At 34.4% G+C, this 24,676-nt stretch overlaps 1 protein-coding gene across 2 annotated transcripts in view; it reads left to right on the forward strand.

Annotated features, from left to right (window-relative positions):
- slc6a9 (solute carrier family 6 member 9) overlaps positions 1-24,676 on the forward strand; it is an 88,578-nt gene that overhangs the window by 23,761 nt on the left and 40,141 nt on the right. The window contains exon 1 of one of the 2 annotated variants that reach the window (XM_056477795.1): positions 21,977-22,076. The exons of the other annotated variant lie outside the window; for it this stretch is intronic. Within the exon in view, the coding sequence (XP_056333770.1) occupies positions 22,062-22,076 (15 nt within the window). The 5' untranslated portion in view covers positions 21,977-22,061. Of the gene's footprint in view, positions 1-21,976; positions 22,077-24,676 lie in introns of those variants that run through there. 2 annotated transcript variants of the gene reach the window in all.

The raw sequence follows: 24,676 nt of genomic DNA on the forward strand, positions 1-24,676 counted from the left end.
GCCATTCTCCTCTGACCTCTGGCATCAAAAAAGCATTTGCGCTTACAGAACTGCCACTCACTGGATATTTTCTCTTTTTCTGACCATTCTCTGTAAACCCTAGAGATGGCTGTGCGTGAAAATCCCAGTAGATCAGCAGTTTCTAAAATACTCACACCAACCCGTCTGGCACCAACAACCATGCCACCTTCAAAGTCACTTAAATCACCTTTCTTCCCCGTTCTGATGCTTGGTTTGAACTGCAGCAGATTTTCTTGACCATGTCTACATTCCTAAATGCATTGAGTTGCTGCCATGTGATTGGCTGATTAGAAATTTGCGTAAACGAGCAGTTGGACAGGTGTACCTAATAAAGTGGCCGTTGAGTATGTATGTTATTACACATTTCACATTTACACATTTATTCGTTGCAGACACTAATATAAGATATCTGGCTTCACTCACATATTAAAGATAAACTTCAAACAAAAATTAAGGTTCTGCCATAATTTCCTCGCTCTCATGACGGTGAATAAATAATGTTTAAACTGTGTGAACTATCTTTCAAGTCATTCTAAACTCTAAATGAGAGCATGAAAATGTCTGACATATTATATTTCATAGTAGATCTAAACAGTCAGCCGTTTACCAGAATGGTATTTCAGCCATTCAGTCTTTCAGCCTGTGTGCTGTCATGTGCAGGGGGTAAAAATCATGCGAGCTGATTGTCTAAAACCGTGGACCTCTGTTTTGTGTGTGTTTGCTTAGGGTTGTTTTTGTGTGTTGGACATACCACTCTAGATTGTAAATGGGGGGAAAGAGAGCTCCGGAAGGAGACGGCTCATCAAAGCCTGCACTAAGTTTGAAAAAGTGACGTTTTTAGTCAGCAGTAGTATTTTAGCCCTCACTGAGGCCCTCTTGTTCAGCTTGTCAATAGAACGAACGTGCCCTGAATGGGAAACACCTGCTTAAGGGCTCTTGCTGGAAACCACACTTACTGAAACTCCCTGGTGAATCTGGAAACCTCTTGTGTTACTTTCCTGTTTTCAGGTTACACTGTTGAGGCTTCTGAATTAACCCTTGTTGTGAGGTCCACATGACCCTTGGGTCTCTGAATTGAATTGAATAGAAAAGTCTATTGCATTTAATGAAAGTGAATAAAAAAAATAAAAACACACAGTAGTTCTGTGAAAACATCATTTGCGATTATTAACTAAAATGTTGGTCAAGCAAAACACATTTAGTAGCTTCAAATGAAGCAGCACACAAATGATACTGAACATTCTAGTGGTGATTTTTGATATTTTAGAGCTTGATAGTTTTTCCTTTTACTTTCATTAAAAGTGACCCAGGATATTCCAGAGGAACTACCCTTTCAATTATCAAATTTGCAGTATTTGGTGTGTTGGTAACCTAATGTTTAAGAAGTCGTTTTGCTGACTCACAGGCTGTAGGTTGTAAGTGAAGGTTCCAAGTTGAGGTGACCTAGTAATTACAGTTGCTAAGCTTAAAATCTCATTTGGTCTTGATTATAGTTCACTCGAAGGCACTGGATGTGCCAAAATTGTTATAGCTGCTGTACTAGGAATGTGCAAATTGTCATGTTCATTTCAAACCTTTTTAAAATAAATGTTTTTATTACCAAAAATGTTTAAGATTTTTTTTATCATTTGATTTGATATTGAAAGGCTTATTGTAGGTGTAATAACTCAGCCTTAGTAATCAGAATACTAACTTAAGTGTAATTAATTGTAATTTAAAATCTTAATACTTTGCTACTATCCTTCAAACCACTAGGTTTAATCCATTTGTCAGAAAAACGTTAATCATTTATAATATAATACAATTTTAGTATGATTATTTATTCATTTTTCTTGGGCTTAGTCTCTATTTCAGAGGTCGTCACAGTGGAATGAACCGCCATCTATTCCAGCATATGATTTACGCAGCGCATACCCTTCCAGCTGCAACCCGGTATTAGGAGACACCCAAACACACTCATTCACACTCACACACTACGGATAATTTCATTAATTCATTCATTCATTCATTCATTTTCTTTTGGGCTTAGTCCCTTTATTAATCCGGGGTCGCCACAGCGGAATGAACCGCCAACTTATCCAGCACGTTTTACGTAAGAGATGCCCTTCCAGCTGCAACCCATCTCTCAGCTCAATCCATCCCACACACTCATTCACACTCATACACTATATACAATTTTGCCTTCCCAATTCACCTGTACAGCATGTCTTTGGACTGTGGGGGAAACCAGAGCACCCGGAGGAAACCCACGTGAATGCAGGAAGAACATGCAAACTCCTCACAGAAACGCCAACTGGCCCAGCCGGGACTTGAACCAGTGACCTTCTTGCTGTACGGCGACAGTGCTAACCACTGAGCCACTGTGCCTGTACTTTTTTTATTTTTTTTTTACACGAATATAGATCAGAATTACACTTTTGTGTTAATAATATTATTACGTTAATATTATTATAATAATAATATTATTATAATTTTTTGCATTTATTATTTTTTTACTTGCAATTTTAATCACTGATGGCCATTCTGGTGTTTGCATCCAATCAAAAGCCACTTTTCCTAACAGGCTGAATGGTTGTGCTTGCTTAACCATTCCATTCCAAATTCCATGCTGATCCGGTCTGGTCAATGGACAAAACCAACAGGCTGACCACATTGTAAAACATCTAAAACGTTGTTTTGGTCATTCTAAAACACCTTAACCATATAAGTATAAGTGTTGTTATAATATTAATTACCTCCAGAACTGTCAAGAGTGTCTGTGCTCCACGTCTCATGCCTTCAAACGCCACTACCCGTTTATTGTGTGTCGGCATACTGTCTTCTGAGGCGCAAGTCATTCATTAAATAAAGAAAAGATTTACCTAGCTTCCTACTGCAGCAAATTCCTTTTTTACTGTTGATATTTGGCGCCAGTTAATCAGAAAGTGATGATTTTGCTCTCTTTGACTCGTTGAGTGCAAACGTTGCTTTTTTCGCACACCTTTTATGCAATATTCCAGTTTTGCGCATTCATTTAGTTAGCATTTTTGGATAGAAACATAGCTACTGAAAAGGTTTCATTTTCCACTGTGATACTGATAATGGAACTCTTTGAATCTAATACCACTGCTTCAGTCATTACCCCCTTTCACACATACTGTACAGACCTTTCCGGAAAATTACCGGCAATTTTCAGAAAAAGGTCTGTATGTGTGAACAGAGCCTTATTAAAAATACAGGTGAATTCGTCGCGGCAATTTTGCGGAAAGATAAGTTGTAACATTACTGGTAATTTGGTGGAATGCTGCGCTGTGTGAACGCAGATGGAAGATAGCCGGAAAGAGCGCATTCACGCCTAGAACACGCTGACGTGAGAAGTCTACTTTAGCCAATCAGAACATTCTGACGCATTCACATCCGCACTGTTTATGAGGCCTTTGAATATTTTTCCAGACACGTTTAGCTGCTAGATGTTAGTCAGATAACATTTATACTTATCCATCCACAGAGTTTGGAATGTATTCAAATGTTTACAAATACAAGCCATTTAAAGATCATTTCTGGTTAATGATGTCAGAATTTACCCATATTTTGGAATGGATGGCTTTTCTGAAAAACAGCGGAAACAGCACTTTTCTAAATTTGCATGTGAACAGCACTTTTCTAAATTTACTGGTAAAGTCATTACGGAAATTTTCCGGATATTTACCGGTATCACTGTGTTAGTGTAAACATTAGTGTAAACAGCAATAGGGGCAGTTGGAGAGTGAATCAGATATATATGTTTCTGAGACTCTTTTTTCCAATATTTACTTCATTAAATAGCAAAAAATATACGAACAAATAGTGCATTTCTGCTTAGCCAGTTTAGGAAAAAATTTATGCGCACACGTGATCAACAGGTCCAGCATGGAGAACAATTTGCAACCATGCCTTGCTGTTCCAGGATTATGTGAGAACACAACTGGATCAGTACTTGACTGTTTATAGAATGGTCTGGCAACATAGTGGAAAAGTAGTTTAAAAGGCACCTATTTTACCCTTTTTCAAGATTTTAGATACGTTTTTTTGTCTCCAGAATGTGTCTGTAAAGTTTTAGCTGAAAACACCCATCAGAATATTTATTACAATTTTCAGGACATTGGAATTTACTCCTCTGAACACTTTGTAGCTGTTTTTGTTACCTGCGCCTTTAATGCTAATTCTCCCCGCCTGCCGTTCCAACGTGTCTGTCAGTGTGACTCTGTCTCTATTAGTTAAACAGCACAGTGACAGACATGAAGGAAGCAGATCTCACGTAACGTTTGTGAGAAATACTAAAGTAAGAACTTTCCCAATGATTATTTGATGTATTTGTTGTGAAGTTAATTCAAGCCTTTCTGCAATAATGAGTGTTTGAGTGAATGTTTTAAAAAACGTTTTAAACTTGTAAAACTCATTCTCTATCATATCTGATGATGACTGATGATCACAGAGAGATGAACAGATCTTTTAATCCCAGTTGCTTTGCACACGCCCTGTCTTGTTGATATGATTATACACGTTACTACAGAGACATGGTAATACACGGCTGTCAGTCAATTCGGTGGGCGGAAAAAATAAAAACTTAATTTATTCATGTATTGATCTTACTATAATAAACAGGTAATAGATATTTTTCTGAGCTTATTAGATCTAAAGACAAATGTCAAGATGCAAACATTTAGACTTTAAAACACCACAAATTACTGAATTCTTATTGGCTGCTTTCATTTTTTTTACACTTTAAAAAATAAATCCGTAAAATTTACGGTAAAAAAATGGTAGCTGTGGTTGCCAGTATTTTACCGTTAAAAATACGGTACAAACAGTAAAAGTAATTTTTCATTTTTACAGTAAACTACCATATTTCATTAATTTATAGATGTAATATGTCTGTCTTTTGTGTTACCAACGTCTACACATCTTTTGTTACACAGACACGTTAACACATCCATATGCAGGTGGTGAAGAGAAAGTTACATAATGAACCAATGCTCATCACAAATAATTTTTCCCACTAGCAGAAAAGTGTATCAGTGTATAGAAGGTGCTTAATGTCATTCACACAGCTATTAAACACCAGTATGGTAACACACATCAAATTAAAGTAATAAATTAAACATTGTTTATCAACATTAGATGTAACATCAATCTCTAATGTACATAACTCGTGGGGAAACAACTAAAAAGATCCATAGTAATGTCAACAAAAAGCGTAAAAAGTGATGTGTCATGCAGTGAATTATGGGAAAGTCTATTTACGGTTATTCGCTGTATATATTAAGGAAACATACTGTTAACCAGGTTACAGATTTTTACTGTAGCATTTCTACAGATTTTTACCGTTGAAATCACGGCCATTGAAATCACGGCCACCTACTTTACATTGTAACAGCACCTCATGGAGAGGTGGTGATGAAGATAATATAGCCCCATCAGAGTTTGATAAACACAAATGCTTGGCACATAAACTGAACTTTTAAGTTTATAGCACTTCTCTGAGATATAGATATTGCATACACTATTATCGGAATAACTGCTATTTTTTATATATATTCTGCAGCCCTAATAGAAATGCAGTTGTGATTAGCTTGCTGGGGACAGAAGTGTTGTTAATTATGAAATCTAATTGCTTTAATCAGTGTTATGTATCTAATTAGGAGATCTTATTTTCCCACTCCCAAGAGCGCACGCTTGTTTAGTATCCATCTAATGAGTTTTGTTTGATGTGTTTATTCTATCTGAATGCCACAGCCATTCTCTTGTTCTCATCACTCGCTATTATGCTATTGATATGGGGCAGCGCAATAGCGGAGTGTACATATCCTCATTAGAAGCGAGAGTTTTTGTGATGGGAGGCGAGGCTCCGTGCTGCTGCTTGACTAATAGGGGTTGGCTGAGGCCCCTGAGGAGTCTCTAATGACCGCCTGTGTCAGATTCCCTTACAGCCGGGCTCGTGGCTCAGACACAAGGAGCTGCCCGGAGCTATGTGCGTGTATATGTGTGTGTTTGTGTTTGTGTGAAAGGCTAGGTGTCACAAATACATAAACAAAAGTTTCAACGTTGAATTAGAATACGGAAAATGAGCAACAGACTTTATTTGAGAGGAGACTGTCAGCTTAGCTGTTGATTTCTGACCTAATTTGATGTCAGGTCAGTATTATGAATGTGTTTTGCAAACTAGACTTGTTGTTGTTTTATGTAGAGAAGACAGATTTAAAAAAAACAGTCTAAAGCATGTATGTTAAGCGCTAGGTCATAGCTCTGACGTTTTTGCACTATGATTATGTTGTGTAAGAGGTTTGTGTAGTTAAGTGTAAAGAGATGCTCATCTTTATGCCATGCTATCTGTGCCCAAAGGTCAAACAGAGCAGATGTAGTTGGAGCAGCTTTCCTTTTTTCCTAATTCTTTTCTTTATATATATATATATATATATATATATATATATATATATATATATATATATATATATATATATATATATATATATGTATATATGTATATATGTATATATATATATATATATATATATATATATATATATATATATATATATATATATATATATATATATATATATACCATTTGGCATAAAACTGTATTTTGAGGTGGCTGGACGATGTTCTTAATTTTACAGTATTTTTATATTTCTTTTTTCTTCTTCTTCTTCTTTAAAGATTTGCAGTATCATTGGCATTGTGTTTAATCATTTGGTAAAAATGACAACAACAGAAGTAAATCAGGACGGACGGATGGATGGATGGATGGATAGATGGATGGAAAATCACATGCATTCCGTCCATTTACAAAAATAAATACACATTGTTTAGATGTGCAAAATGTACAGGACATAGTACAAGGCTGTCCGTACAGCACAATACATTTATTAGATAGATAGATAGATAGATAGATAGATAGATAGATAGATGGATAGATGGATGGATGGATGGATGGATGGATGGATGGATGGATGGATGGATGGATGGATAGATATTTAAAAACATAAAATGAGTTTGATTCTAAATGATAATAGATGATGATGAATAGATTTGCAATTACAGATCATGTTAATGACTTACATTTCTTAATATTAATTAAACAAATAGCAGAGTAAAGTAAAGTAATATCTGGTAAAATCTCTCGCATACTTTCTTTTCAGATGTTTCTGATGCAGTTAGATTGAAATGTTTTAATTGTGACCATAAGCCTATACAAATGTTATTTTTAGCCTGCTGTATATGGATTATGTATACAAAACTGAAAAGACAGATTGATGGATAGACAATGGGCTGAACAAGTAGAAAAGTAAATGCCTTTATTTTGTATTATGCACTTATCATATGTCTCGGAGTCTGTTCACCAAATGCATCGCCATCATTGTACACCTCTTTCAAATGCTCATTAGGCAGAATGCCAGAAGTCTGTCAACTTTTAACACCAATAACAGGATGCTCAGTTGAGTCCAAAGCCAAGAACTGGCACAGAGAGCTTTCTTTGTCTGTCGGACACTATTTTCCCCTGTGTGAATTTTAATGCAGCTTGTCACATTGTGAATGTCCCTGCTATTGATTTTTGCCTGTTTATTGCTGAGAAAGTCTTGTAACCTACAGCGAGCCGATGAATTACAAGGCCGCGGCCTGACCGACAGAAGATAGGGAAGGGTATATCCCTCCTGTGTCCTCTTGCAGGACCTTACAGGAGAATTGGCAATGTCAAGGGATGAGGATTTGAGAGTCAAGTGTCGCTGAATGGGAGCGTTGGTGGTCTGGGTGCAGCTGCCCCAAGAACAAGTGGAAGAAATGCAGAGACAGCGAGAGTAGCGCGCCCCATGGAAGTGGACCTCTCCTTACTTTTGTCTTTCATCGTGCGGGCCGGCCGCTGAAAAGCTTGGCAGCGCCTGTGACTCCAGGCAGCTAAGCTAGCAGCTCCTAGCACTCAGTATGCAGCCAAAGTGCTGGAATGACAACGACTCCATTCATTGTGGAGGTAGAGGCAGTGGCTGTGGATCTCCTCTGTCTGTTTTGTAGAATGGGGGATACAGAAGAGGAGGGGGGCAGTTTCCCCAACTCACAGTACAGCGGAGGAGGTAGGGATGAGGGGGATAGAGAAACAGAAAGGGAGGGCGAGGGAGAGAGCGAGTGAGAGAGAGAGAAAGTGGCAGCGGTGGAGGGGGACCTTCCATGCCGAATGATTGAAAGAGGCGGAGAGGAAGCAGAACTCCATCAGATGAAATGAGGTGAAAATAATTCAGGCATTAATCAAGACTGGCCGAAAGGAGGCTGTTCTTTTTTTCCCCCTCTCTCTGCGGAAGCGAACGGAGAGGTGTGAATGAAGAACTCGAGAGTTGAGACGAGAGAACTACCGGGCACTATCGAATCATGTCGGAGTCCAACAGCAGCGCAGCGGTTATGGCTGATCAGGTCAGTTGTTCTTGTTTGTGTGTGTTTCGTTTTGCTCATATCTGTGCAACAGGCAGAGTGTTGCTTTTCCATACACATGGGAGGGAAATTTGAAAATGTTTCTTCTCTCGGCCGAGCACGGTACCCAATGCATCAAAGCAGCAATTGTACGAAGCTGCCCGGACGACGGTGCAGGGTCCTGAAAGAACTGAATTAATCAAGACCAAGCATTGTCTGCGGTGCCTTATTTTTCGGCCATCATTCAGGGGGCCTGTGACGACTCAATAGCCCACAGACCACGTGAGAAAGGGGCTGCAGCTCTTTAAAAACCAGACCACGTGTGGGCCAACTGAAAAGTTTTTATAACAAATTGCAGTGGGAAGTTCTGGCGACGCTGGTGGAAGGGTATGTGATAAAGTTTCCAAGGAAGTGGGCAGGAGAGCAGTGTTTGAGGGACAGAAGGAAGGAGGAAAGTGTCCAGGCTGAAAGGAGGGCTGGCCCATATTTCTCCTCCTTTTTCTGTCTTCCTTCACCTCTTTTTTTTAAGTCACCAAGGCACTTGTCACATAAACAATCACGGGGGAAGATTTGTTGGAAATAAAACGTATAGATATCCGATAAGGCATTTTGTGCCTCGGAGATTTATGTCTCAGCGCCAATTTTGGTTGCATCCTTTCCTTTTCCTCTGTTTCCGTTCAGCCGTTCGATGGGAGTGTGCAAATTAGGATAAAGTAACAGTCTGGTGACTACATAAAACTGACACCGCAAAATAATGTTACTTGCAGTAGGTTATAAAGCGTTTTATTTTCTTTAATTAAGAGTTTTTGTGTTTGGTGGGCGTCGAGTTTAGAGTAATGCGAAATTAATTCATCGTTGTCACCTTGTTCATCTTGATATGAACGTTGGCTTACTTATGGGCTTAATTAAATCTGTTTCTATCATGTATCTCAAGTTCTGGGAGATGTGCCGTCTCAGTTTGCACTGTCAGGAAGTTATATACGTGAACAGTTTTTAATGAGCAAAATCTCTTTCATTCTTTAATTAGTCCCAGGAAGCATTTATTGGGCTATTATGACCTGGCCAATTGCAATGCATTATTTTGGTCTTGGCTTTAATCTTAACGTGACTTTGTTTGCAGCTTTTAAATACTGATGACCCTAACCATAAATTTTCTTTTTAGTTTTTGCCCTCATATTTATTTCCTTGTCAGGAGGATACATATTTTGGGGTGGTTGTGTTTATGATCAACAGTCTTATCTGAGTTATGAGGTTAAGTCTTTGCTTATATGGGTTATAAATGAGCTATAAAACCTGAGCACTGTTCACCTGGCCTTATCAAGTTGACCACAACTCTCCATTCACTTATTGGCTTTCTGTACTTGCACTGCAAAAAAAAATGCTTTTCTTACTTAGATTTTTATCTTGTTTTTAGTCCAAATATCTAAAAATTCTTAAATCAAGAAGCATTTTCTAGACAAGCAAAACATTTCGTCTTGTTTTAAGAAATAATATGAGTTTTTCCTTAAAACAAGCAAAATAATCTGCCAATGGGGTAAGCAAAATAATCTTATGTCGAAAAGAAAAACACGTGTGCCCTAGTGTGCTCGTTTTATTTTTACCTTTAAATTATTTTAGAAATTCAACTATTATGTATTAAAAAAATACAGCTTTGATTAACTAGAAACCATTATGGTTGTGATGTCATAAAGCATGTTAACCTATCATTGGCAATCGATTATGTAACAACTGGGCTGACCCTGGCTTAATTTTTTTTCCATGTTTTTATATGCGTGCTTTGTTTCACGCACAGCCATGTACTTGCATCGGTTAAACCATTTTGAACCATGGATAAGTGCAGATAGATGCTTGCGCAGCATTACTGCAAGGACTCATTTTCTTTGCGCATTCAACTTGCTTGTGTCCTGTTTGCGCGGACCGTCTTCATGGACAGAAACTGAGATGAATGTGTCAATTATTGCCCCACACTTTCCTCTAAAATGAAAATACACACTTTAAAAATGACAGCAGTCAGAAAACAGAAGTTCAGAAAGCATCCGATCATAGGGTTATAGTTTTACAAGCTAACAAGTTGTGAAACTCACTAGCAAGAGTTAAAGTTAAACTGCTGGAACTGCCCTCACAGTTTGAATTGACACTAATTGGGACTGTATGAGATTATATTTAAATTAATTGCTCATTTTGTACCTCTTTGGATTTTTAAGGGACAGATAAAAATGGTAGAAGCTTTTAAAGAGATAATTCTTCTTTGTGGTCTTTTAAAAAATCAATTCATATTACTAGGAATGCAGTTTTACAAGTTTAAGTATGCTTTCATAGTACATTTAATCATTTGGTCTCACAGGAAATGCGATTCCTCATAGTATTTGACCCCTGTAAAGACACTGTTTGTTTTATTGACGCACTGCAATGGGGATTTGATGAGGTGTGCTGATTTATTGTGCCCGAAGCCTGAGAGACATCGCAGACTCAGGTGTCCAGCTGTAGAGCGCACTGATTTCACACACACAAACACACACACATACACACGCACACACACACACAGAAAGGAGCAGGTGCATCTGCCAGAGCCTCCAGCCTCCAAACCCCTCATGTGTACTCAGTCACATCTGAATACATTTAGGCTTTAAAATGTGCGTAAATTAGTACCGTAGTGCATTTTTATTCAGAGTTCACATTAGCACTGATGTGTCCATCCACTTATTTGGATATTTGGACACTTGCAGAAACTGTTATTGAAATATTCAGAAAATAGAAAGTACTTTGTGGGCATTATTAAAAGATAAATAAATAAAACAGAAGAGACTTTTTCTATATATATTTTCTGCTCTATTTTTAATGTGCATTTTGAATATGTGCATAAAAAATTTTGATGGAAATAGCAAGATGTGCATCAATTTTGAAAATGTGCATAAAAAAATATATGTGCATAACTGAGTAGGATAAACTTTTTATTCGATAAGAAAAAAGGTGCATAATCTACCATGGAAACACTTTTACCGAACAAATTCCAGTATGCGCATTAAAATAGTCATGTGATTTTGTTATAAGAGATCATGTGATGATCAAAATGTGTGCGACTGGACAAACCAACAGGCTGAGCACATTGTAAAACATCAGAAATGTTGGTCATTCTTAAACACCTTAACCATTTCAATATTTGTGTTATTAAATTAATAATCACCTCCATGACAGTCAGGAGCATCTGCGGTCCACATGTCACGCCTTCAAACACCACCACACTTTCATTGCGTGTCGGCATTGTCTTTTGAGGCACAAGTCATTTATTAAATAAGGAAAAAATTCACGCAGATTCTCCTACCGCAGTAAATTCGTTTTTTACTCTTGATATTTAGGGTTAATCAGGAATTGGCGATTTTGCTCTCTTTGACTCATTAGATGAAAACGCTGCTTTATTCAGACATCTTTTATGCGATATTCCAGTTTTGCACATACATTTAATTCGCATCTTTGGATGGAATCATAGCTAATGTTATTGGATAACTGGAGCTGGACTTACCAATGGATCAATTTCATCACGAAACTATTCAAATGTGGTTTTAATCACTCTGAAATGGCCGAGCCAAAGTCTGTCATCAAGATTATTCAGTATAATTATGCCCCAGAACTGTCTCAAATGATTGCATTACCAAAGTTTAAATGGCAGAACACAAGATAACATGACTGTGTTAATTGCATTTTGTCCAGTGCAACTTTCATTTATCTTAGTGATATTTCAGTTTAATTCATTAATAATATTCAGCATTTTTGAGTTTGCACATTTTAAATACATGATTTTTTTTATTTAAAGAGCTAAATTCATCACTAATGCTTGTTATTAGCCCTATTCAAAATCACTTGGTCACTTATAATACGCAGCATTCTCCACTCGCAGCGATATCATTTCCTCCAATTAGTACTGCAGATTCACTTCTGTCTTATTGGAAAGCTCAGGCTCTATGGATCTCTTATATTATCTGTGTGATGATGTGGCTAATTCTGCAGGATATTTTAGTAATGTCTAATGATATCTGTTTGAGTGTGCCTGATAATAATTGAGATAATATAAAGTTCATTGCACTTACTACTAGGTCAGAACTTCACAGTGAACTATGATTATGAAGTTTGTTTTGATTGCAACACTTCACCATTTATGCTGCTCTTTTGCTGTAGTTATTGAGTTCATAGTAACTCAAAGGGCACTTATATGCATGGAGAGTGAGTGAGTTAAGAGTTAAGTTATCAGTGTTGTTTTAACAGTGTACAGTAGCTGTAAAACTACTGCACGTGCACTTGTAGGTGTGTCATTCACAGGTATGACAGCTTGTGTGAGCACGCATGCAATAAAGTTTATGTAATACACCTAATGTTGATTTTTTTTGTACTGATGTACTGACACGCTTGTTTGGGTTGATGTTGTGTGAGTTTGCTGAATTGCTGTAAGATGAATGATGGAGGTACAGTTCCTATAAATCCTCTTTATAGAAACAACACATCCCATTTTGGTGTTTATATTTAATTTAATTTGCACAAATGATTATGGAAAGCATTTTAAGTGCCTACTTTAATGGTTTAAATAATTTAAATAACTACGTACAGTATGATATTTCTCTGTATTTTAACAGATTTATGTAACACTTTAGTTAAAGCTATTCTTACTATTAGTTAGTGGCTTATTACAATTAGATATTGTCTGTTTAGTACTTATAAAGTACTTTTTCTGAACTTATTTGACATCCGTAATCCTATACCCAACCTAAACCCAGACCTAAGCCAATTAGTACTTTAATAACTATATATAAGCAGCATTTGGGAGTTTATTGAAGCAAATGTCATAGTTATTTTTGGTTTATAGCAAGAATTGTACCTCAAAATAAACTGTGACCCAGATTTATTCATGTAAAAACCAAACAACATATTCTGACCTGTGTTAATTCATTGTTAAATTGCATAGAATGCATAATAAATCAAAGGTGCCTAAATTAGATCACATATAAAAGCTTAGCCACTTGTTAAATAGGTAAAATAGGTAGTTGTTTTGAAGAATGATGGAAAAGTATGAAGATTTAAAATGACAATTAATTGTTATTTTTGGACTGGACTGCGATTCCTAAATAGTGTCTTTTAACAGTCATTATTTTATGCTCAAAAAGTAAAAATAGCAGTGTTTGAAGTGCATTAGAATTACTTAATTTCTTATTACCCGATTTTTACTGTAGAATTAAGAAGCACTCAAGCTCTGGAGATCATATTTCATAATTTTAGATTGATCAGAATAGCACCTCATGTTTTACACAGTTCACATGTGTACTGTCCCAAATTTTCTTCTTTACTCAGAGACCTAAATTAATAGTAATTATTATTTTTAAAATATTATTATTAATTACTTTTTTGTCATTTAAAAGCTTGAGAGAGAGAGAGAGAGAGAGAGAGAGAGAGAGAGAGAGAGAGAGAGAGAGCTAGAGAGGGTAAAAGAGCAGCTCAGAAGCATATGTGTGCTTGGAGGCAGCCGTCTCTCTTGTCTCACACTCACTGCGCTCCTGGGCTTCCAGCTGCTCTCGCTCTCTCTCACTCTCCCTCTCTCTCTCTTTCTCTCTGTGTATGTTCATATTTATTTGTTTGTCTCTACCTTTCATGTGCTGATTTTATATGAAATATTTTAGAAATGATTCTCTTTACACATTTCTGTTTTTGAACTCTTTTTCTACAACAGAATTCATGTTTCTTATTTTTCTTTGAGTTATTTTTGCCATGTGACCTTCAGTCAGAGCTTCATGGCTAGGTGAATGTTGTCTGTCTGAACAGCTGTCGTAGCTGCCAGCGTTAGTGACCCCTCGCTTAGTCGTGTCTCTTTTAAAACTTTTAAAACTCTCGCTGTATCATCTACATTGGGTTTGCTGACTGCCTTTACCGCTCACAGATGTTTGTTTCTTTCAGTTTTCACTTTTGTTTTTCTTTATATTGTAACACTAGAAGTTTCTAGTTTCTAGAAGTTTACCCATATTGCCCAACTTATAAGAAAGCAGAAAAGCGAAAGAATGAAATCACATGGATGGAAACTACGATTTTTTAAAATTAAGTGAAATTTCAATTTGTGTTTGGTCAGTAATTGGTAAGATGATGACCTTTTGTGGCTGGTTGAACTCATTCGACAGCATAATCAAAGTTTATACTTTACAAAAAAAATCTGAACAAATGTATTCTTCTATTGAATGCAAAAGAAAATGGACAAGCTCAAAACATTTTGCAAACTGTTTAGACTTGAATTTATTAGGGCTGGGCAATGCAACAAATTTGGCATTTTAATTAGATTCTTATGCGTATTATTTCAGTATTTGAATTGGTTTTGTTTTGGTTCAATGTGGATTACTTATCAGTATTTTATTTAAAAATGTTAATTTTGCAGAAATGTACTGCTTGAAACTGAAACCCTCTTACTTGGCTATATTATACAGTATAGTTATACAGTATATATATATATATATATATATATATATATATATATATATATATATATATATATATATATATATATATATATATATATATATATATATATATATATATATATATATATATATAGAGAGAGAGAGAGAGAGAGAGAGAGAGAGAGAGAGAGAGAGAGGTTACAGAGGTTACATGTGCTGGTGAAGATTACAGACACAGATGAGAGGTTTGCACTGACTGTGGGCTATATTTTATGTTCTTTTTGAACCCAAATAAGGACTAAATGTATGTTGTGTGTAGTTTTTCTGTAATTGATAACATATCGGAGACTGTAAGGGTCTCTATGTGTACATGTTGCATTTATTTATTTATTTAATATAATTGCAGACGTTACAGTGGCTATTTGATCATTGATCTGCAGTTATAATCTAATTATGTTCATAGAAAGGTTATTGAACATTTGTAGACAAGTATTTATATGTATAAAGCATCTGTTTCGTGAGAAGTGGTTCTCATATGATATGTGAACAACCTGTACAGCTTTATTGTAGACATTTATTCGAGCGAGAATGACGTCGACTGAACCTTTCTGTCCTTTACCACGCCCACTAAAAGGGTACCCTTGGTAGTGGAAACGCAAGCCTGATAAAGGTGACCCATATCGTACCCTACTGTACCAGTCAGTGGAAACGGGCCATTTGTTAGCTTTCAACTTCCAATGATCCAACAGGTAGCCAAAGAACGAAATCATGCACCACCCTACATTTTTTTTTCTTATCTATAAACTTCATTCATGTCATGATAGAGGAAGAAAGGACAATCTTAACTTCTTTTACTGCTGACTTACAATTATAAGTTAAAAACTGAGAAAATCTGAAACATTTGTTGTGTCATTTACAAACTATACTCTACTGACTTTGTAAGACTAATGTTTTGGAAGAGTCATAGCTTTCAAAGGAGGAGAGGATGGGATGCTTGTTATTTCTTTTCACAATGAAATTGCCTTCCCTAGCTTAAATGTATTTTTCATGTCTAGACCGAATTTCTCAATCGCATTCTTTTCAGAATTAAAGACTCCTCAAACACAATACCGTATTTCATTTGAACCTTGTAGCTTTAGCATTGAAGTGTACTCCAGAACAAAGAATTGCTCTTATTTTTTGTGGCCTGTTACCAAAGTCATTCTGTGTAAACACACTTGTCTTTTGAACAAGCGTATTTTGGCTGACCCCCACTGCCACCTCTGCAGCTGTCACAGCGGTGAGCCTACTTATTTGCTGACCAAAGGGCACAGATTCTCTCCGCAAATACAACTTTTTGCACAATATGTCATTTCAAGCACTGCCAGCTTGACAGGCTAAATGTTTTACTGGAGGATTTGTGCTTATGGCTGATTCTCAGTGAATAGGGACAGTTTAGTGTCTCACAAACAGTTGAGGAGATTTGCCCGAGGAAGAGTGCTGGTCTCCCAGTAGAACAATCTCTCAGTCAGGGCTTCAGAAAACTCTCGTGCACATGCCATGACAAACTGAGCCCTCAGGATGCAGGAGATGAAAAACCCATTGCTTCGAGACAGAGCTGTCACGCCAGTCAGGCCAGAAGAACAGCCTCAGATCTCTCTCTTTCCACATGCTTTATTTACTACCCCAAATGTCACATGTCATGTATTTGTGATAGTCCCCATTTTAAAGGTAGGCCTTGGTTTGATTTAAGGGTTTTTGCACGTTTCGAGCACTGGTAAATATTGCATGCTTTGAAACAAAAAAATAAATAAGTTGTCTGTGTTTATAAGACAGAATTTCATAATTAAACCTTACTGTTTAGGTCACATTAGAAGGAATCTTTCAGGTGATAGTTTCCATAAACAGCATGATCAATCGTAAGGGAAGAACAGACCTGTCAGAAACGTAATAAAAGCAGGAATCATAACATCACGTGTCTGTATGGTATTTTGACAATGGCCACAAATATTACGTAAGTGATGAATAACCAGAACTTCATTTGAATGGAATGATAGTTCAGTGTTTCAAACAAGAGTCTACAGATCCAGTATAGCGATTTAGTTCAACATTTTGTGAATTGTGAGTGCTTTAACAAAAACAGGGTGTCCGCAGGGTCTTAAAAGTCTTAAAATGTCTTAAATCTCAAAATCTAAATTTTAGGCCTTAAAAAGTCTTACATTTACTAAAATATTTTGTTGTAGGTATTAAATCTTTTTTTAAACAGGTCTTTTTCTTTGTTCATGTTTTGCTACCCAATCTGGCCAAAACCCAATAAATCACCAACAATCCATCTCAATAAAACTTTAAGCTTTTTTTAAACTCTATTTATCTTAATGGTTGAATTATTGTCCTTACAATAACATTTGTTTAAAAGTAGGGATGTCCCGATCAGGTTTTTCCCCCTCGAGTCGGAGTCTGAGGCATTTGATTTTGAGTATCTGGCGATACCGTAACCCAATTTGATACTTCTGTATTACATGAAAAAGAATAAAGAAGAGCGAAGAAACATATTCAGGATGATCCTTATTTTTTATTTATTTCACCTTATTTTAACATTCAACAACCCCGTTAACAAACAGAGCTGTGAGGTAGCTTGAACAATCTAGTACTAAATAACATCAATTCTTCATGTTTGGACTTTAGTGCAACTGTAAATATAAAAAAATCTAATATAAAAACAAATAGCACCTCAAATTAAAATACCTGGCAGGCTATCCCAAGTTTATATATCTCATAGTTTTCTGTGGCAATGTTGTTGTCGTCATCCACTTAATAATACCTCCAGACCGCAGACATACTCGCGTTTTCCACTTCAAGCTACTTCCGTGTTCTATTTGCCAGCATTTAACCAATAGCGTCTCTGCAACAAAGTGATGTCATGCCAAACATGTTGCTGTTTCTGTGTGAAGTCAAGAGGTCTAACTCTGTGCCACTGCATAACTATTGATGTGTAAAAAAATTTAATAAACTAAATATATTTTTAGTTTATTGTAATTTTTTAAACATTTGTTTAAATTAAAAAAATTGTTTAATTTATTTTAAGTTTATGTTGGAAAAAAGTGTATGGATACAAGTAGAGCTTGCTCGTTTTTAACACAACATTTAAAATGTTTTCCTATGAAATATCTAAAATATAAAATTTTTTTATTGGTAGTTTATTATTGTATTATTAAAACCATTAAATTATATATATATATATATATATATATATATATATATATATATATATATATATATATATATATATATATATATATATATATATATATTTTTTTTTTTTTTTTTTTTTTTTTTTTTTTGATAGGGAAAATAAAATTCTTTTCTGTCCGGGCCATTAAAAAAATCCTTTGCGTTTAGCTCTTTATGAGTCTAAAATTTCATTCATAACAGTCTTAAAAATGTTTTTAAAAGTCTTAAATTTAACTTGGTGAAACCTGCAGAAACCCTGAAAAATGATTCAGCCAAAAATACAGCAAATTTAAATGTCAGTTACCGTATTGCAAAATGCAGTAAACATTCATTTAACAATATCATAACAATAATCCCTACTGTACAAAACATGTACACTTGTGTGGATGAAAAATTTCCTGAAATGTAAGTCCAAAATTATAATGTTGCTTTTTCACTTTGATAAACTCTAAATTTAACAGTACTGTCAAATTTAAATTAAATTAAATGCCATGGGAATATTTACATATTTTTTTTACTGTTTATAATGAATCTAAAGATAAAAAAAAAAATCGAAATCTAGAAATCTAAACGAAATCTAGTTTTCTCAAGTTTAGTGATTTTTAAAAAAACAAAACAAGAAAAGACTGTTTAAAGCAAAGCATTTACAATAAAACTTAATCATCACACTAATAATGCACACCTTCAAGACTTGAAGCCTTAATGTTAACAACAAAAATGTGTTAGAACTGATCAGTTTCATCGGAATAAATTAGATTAGTAAACTATAGAATTAGAAAAGAAAGGAAGGTGGCTCAGTGGTTAGCTCTGTCGCCTAACAGCAAGAAGGTCACTGGTTCGAATCCCAGCTGGGTAATTTCTGTGTGGAGTTTGCATGTTCTTCCCGTGTTCGAAAAAAAAAATGAATTAAATATTTCACAGTACTTGTGTTTTACTATAATTTTGAGCTAATACATACACCTCAGTAAACTATATGTTTAAAAACAATAAAAAAAAATTACAGAGCCCAAATTAACATAAATTAACATAATTTAATCATTTTGTTTTGTTATGATGAAAGAACATCAGACAAATGAAACGTGTGAAGGAAAGAGATGTCATGACTTCCTTGTTTACGTCAACCTGAGCAGGTTGTGTGTTTTAAAACGGTCGATTTAAATCAGCCGAATATAATCTCTGCATTCATTTATAACCTTTGACAAAGAACATGTAACAATCAAAACAAAACCATATATCATAACATCATACTTTTGTGTTGTGTTTTGACAGTATCCACAAATATTGCATAAAGGGTGAATTAGCAGAAGTTCATTCATCTGGAACAGTAGTTCAACCTCAGTCTATGATTTACAAAAGCCTACAGATCCAATAATACAGCTTCATTTAAGAAATGATGAACATTTAAGTTCTTCAAGAAAAACTTTGTCGTCTCTTGCTGTAAACAATGGACACAGTGTTGTTCATAATATACCTCAAACAATGTTTTAAAATGACCTGAACTTTTGGTCGACTGTCTAAATCTGATGCTAATCGACTCTGAAGATGTTTTTCAGTCTAATGTTGCATGACATTATATTTCTATGTTTGATGTCAGCCAAAATTGGGATGTCTTACCCTGAATGCCTTCAATGGGCCTTTAACAGTCCTTTAATTGGCCCTCTTGAGCATATTGTCATTTAAAATGGGTCATTCCCCCAAATTCAATCCCTTCATAACAAATTAATTTGGTTCTGTTTGCAAATGCAAATAACTCATGAGAATCTGAATTCAAAGTACAGTGAGAAAGAGGCCAGTGGATACTGTTTCTATATGTAATTCATTAGGACAAGCTGGTTGAACATACATAATTGTGCAGAATCCCGAAACTAAAGTGCAGGTGAACAGCTTGCATTGGCTCACACATCCGCAGGCTGCACTGCCTTATCGTTCCCATTGAGCACTAATTGAATGATCTGGTTATGTGAAGCGTGTGTCTGCAGCTAGACCTGGTTTCCTATGTAATGTATTTCAGTGATGTAATGTATTTTTGCCCTGTTTTCTTTTTCTGAGTAAAAAAAGACTAACACACGTTTTAAACATGAGTTATAGAATACTAGAAAACACATTCAAAAGTTATTTTATGTAATACTAATATTGTAATTCCAAATCAATAAACAAAATAAAAATTGTTGTATTTAGAAGAAGTAATAAATTAATAATAAGCACAGTTTATGTAGACATGGAAGTCCCAGTTTAGCTTTAAACACTGTAAAAAATCTGTTGTTTATATATATATATATATATATATATATATATATATATATATATAGTTGAAGTCAGAATTATAAGCCCCCTTTTGATTTTTTTCCAAATGATGATCAACAGAGCAAGGAAATTTTTACAGTATGTCCAATGATATATATATATTTGTTTCTGGAGAAAGTTTTTTTTTAATTATTTTAATTAGTTTCATTTTGACTAGAATAAAAGCAGTTTTTAAATTTTTTATTAAACATTTTAAGGTCAAAATGATTAGCCCCTTTAAGCTATATATTTTTTAAATTGTCAAAACAAACCATTGATATACAATGATTTGCCTAATTACCCTAACTTGTCTAGTTAACCAAATTAACCTAATTAAGCCTTTAAATGTCACTTTAAGCTGAATACCAGTGTCTTAAAATATATATATATATATATATATATATATATATATATATATATATATATATATATATATATATATATATATATATATATATATATATATATATATATATATATATATATATATATATATGTATATATATATATAGTAAAATATTATTACATTTATTAAAACATTTATTATTCTGACCAATATAAATTTTCTAAAGCAAAAAAAATAAAAAATGTAAAATTTTAGAATGCCAAGAAATGTTATGAGACATTTATGGAATAAAATTAGTATTATTAATTTTATTTAAACACATAATGATTTACATGCTTATTCACTGTAGATAAGTAAGTGTTTTATGCTCACCCAGACTGCATTTATGTGTTGAAAACTACAGTACAGTGTGAAACATATCATTTTAAAAGAAATTTGGTATTATTGAATATTAGTATGGAAATGTATATATATTTTGAACTATTTTGGTAGTTTATTTAAGCATATATTTCAAAAGTCACATCAACCTTCAGAAATCAATCAAAGATGCAGATTTCTTTTTCTTTCTTTCTTTCTTTCTTAGTTTTATTTTTCTTCAGAAATGTTATATTGGTCGAATCAAAAATGTATTCAGCGGTTACACAAAAATTAGATTTATTAAAATTCTGGTATTGTGTTCTCTAATTCTCTAAAAATATAAACCTACTGAAACAAGAAATAATAGTACTTGGTTATTTTGTGCTAAAAACATTCTAAATTGCATTTGCTTAATGTTGCTTAATTGCTTAATTTTTATAAGATTTATCAAATGATTTCTTATATTTATATGTTTGTTTATTACTACTTACATTAATGCCTTATTTTACTTGAACAAATTTATTTTATCTACTCCATACCTAAACTTAACTACTACAGCTGCTACATTACGTGCCATCAGTACACAGTTATTAGGTGTTCGTTGATTTAAAAACCTTTGTTATTATTGAATAGTTATTATGTGTTCCCTAAAGTACATATTGATACAAACAACCATACCCTTGCGTTTAACCCAAGAATACACTCCTTTAAATACTGTAGGTGTGATAGCACTGTATTTACAAGAAGTAAAAAGGTAGATGAGACCAATTTGAATATGTCCTTCATGACCCATTGAAACTCCCTGAAGCCACGCCCCAGACTCCTCCCATCTCCCCCGCCCACGGCTCCAGGGTAGAGTAGCTTCCACATGGAGCCGTGTCAGTTTGCTCAGACTGACCTGGAGAGTGTTTTGCCTCTGACCCCTCTTACACGCCGATGCTTGCCTGCATACTGAAGGTTCCTGCTTGGGAAGGCAATACTACAGTCTGTGGTGTACAATGAACAGCAGAAAGGTAAGACCCAAGGAACAGAGATAGAACCATAAGGTTGGACTATTAAGGAGAACTTTTATGTTCGACATTTTGTGAGGGAACCCCTCAAGAAGAAGTTTTTGAACAATTGGAAGATCAAGTGTAAGTGTCAGCTGCTGTTTTAGAAGTTAGTTTTGCCAGGTATTAAAGTCCCACCCTGTTTGCTCGTAAAAAGGTTTTGTTTTATTGGAATGCCGTTACACATGTTGATATTTGTATGTTTGTAGCATCATGTGAGGATAAACAGAGATTGATTTCTGTCCCCCAGTGCATTTAATGATGGTTTAATCTGGACTGCAGAATGTGTTTGTCTCCAGTTTAGAAAACTACCTGGCATATGTATTTCATTAGAGGAATCACTATGAAGTGCATTTGGTCAGGAATAATGGCCCATTTCATGGCCATGGTTATATGGCCATGGAGAGTAATCTACAGACTTAATCACTCCCACAAGATGGCTACCAGAGCTGTTGTGGATCCTGGTTGGTGTTTAAAAGTTGGCATCTGACTTTATTAGTTGAAAGCAGGCTTCTGGTTGCTGAAAGGGAAAGTCACATAATGAAACTGTTAATTTGCTTTTGTGGTTAACACTGATTCACTTTTGGAACTTGTGATGAAACCTTCTTGTGCACTTTACACTTCTGTTTGTGTCCAAGCATAGGTAGTTACTTTTTACTGTAGATGTAAAGTGTTTTGTTAGTGGTTTTTTTACATGTTTTATGCTCACCCATACTGCATTGGTTTGTTGAAAACTACAGTAAAACATATGTTAAATGTGAAATATATATGTAAAAATGGTATTGTTGTTAAAGATGCTTTGGAAATATATAATATAGATATTGGGTAATATATATTGGTGCATTTGAACAAAACAGATTTATTAAACAGATATATTTATTAAAATAATATTTTAGTCACAGAACATCTTTGGAAATGGAAAGAAAATACATTTAAATTCATGTAAAATATTGCAAAATAAAAAATAAAATTACAAACTACAACATTTATATTTTTTTATATATATAATATTTTTGTTTCTCTTGATTTCTGCTATTTTTGAACATTTTATCTAATATTTTTCCCTAGCATAATTTTTGGGCTACTCGTTTTTTTCTGTACTGTATTTAAAAATGTATACAGTTCATTTACTCATTTACTATAACATGGCAGTCACAAATCAAGAAACAGAATTTGTATCTTTGAATGTTTCATGAAGTTTAATGTGACAATCACATAAATCATTCAAAGATGCTGATTTCTTTCTCTTTCTGCTTGACTGCGAGATTTGTTTTGCTGGTTAATTAATGTTTTTTGTGGAAACCATGCTACTTTTTTCTACAATCCTTTGATAAATGAAATGTTTTTTGTAAAATACATACTAAAATTTATTGTGGAGTAAATTTATGTATTTACTGTGACAATAATCGATAACACTTTATAATAACTACACACTATGAATCGCTTATTAAGCATATAGTGAATTCATTATTTTACTAAGCATTACTCTACATTAATAGACGTTAGTAAGCAGTTTATAACCACAGCTAAAAATGCTGTATTCTTGATTATAAGTAGGCCCACACAGAATCTGCGCGTGCTGAATTCTGCAGATTTTCTGAAGAATTCCGCAGATTTTTAGCCCATCATTAATTCTGTTTATTTACTTGAGTAAATGTGTGTAATATCTATATTTATTCAGGATTTAAATTAATTACAGTAATATTATTGACTAATATGAAAATGTCCATCTGATTTATGTACAATGCCGTTTGTAAATGAATATTGTCTTTTAGTAGAGATATTATATGAGAGACTTGCTTTGTTTACCAAATAAAGTGGATCGAATTGGATTTGCATTTTAAGCAATAAATAAAAATTAAAAACATATTATTTTTTATTTTACATATTAAGGTTTTTGTTATGATACTCCCAAAATAATTCTGCAGAAATCCGCAGATTTTTTACCAAAATTCTCAGCAGAAATAGCAAAAAATATCCGCAGATTCCTTCTGGCCCTACTTATAAGCACATTTATAATGTGCTTAATAATTGTACTTTCATAATTTGTCTGATTGATTTTTTATGACTAAATTAAATATCGCATTATTTACAAACCATTTGTATTTAAGAATGGTTGGTGGTTTATAAGATTATTCTGAATGAGCTAGTAAATGATTAATAAACTATTGAAATCAACATTTATACATCTTATTATTCAGCCATATGGTAATGGTTACTGTGTATGTTAATAAATGCTTTATTAACACAACTTCATTATGTATTGTGACCTAATCTAAAGTGAGGACTATTTATGCTTTATAAATCCCTTATAAATGACAATTAAAAGCTCAGTATCAAATGAACAATAATCTTTGCAATCCTATCTAAAAAGTAAAATCACTGTAAAGTTTAAACATTCTGGAGTGTCCTTTAAAATATAGCCTAAAACTGGATAAAAAAAACAACAATAAAATAATGTCATTTATTTTCCTTTTCCCCTCTGTTTAACTGAGCCTTTAATTGTCATAAGGGATTTATGAAGAATAAATAGTCCTCACTTTAGATTAGCTCACAAAACTGGA

This window comes from Danio aesculapii, chromosome 2 (genome assembly GCF_903798145.1).
Source record: "Danio aesculapii chromosome 2, fDanAes4.1, whole genome shotgun sequence".
Lineage (NCBI taxonomy): Eukaryota > Metazoa > Chordata > Actinopteri > Cypriniformes > Danionidae > Danio > Danio aesculapii.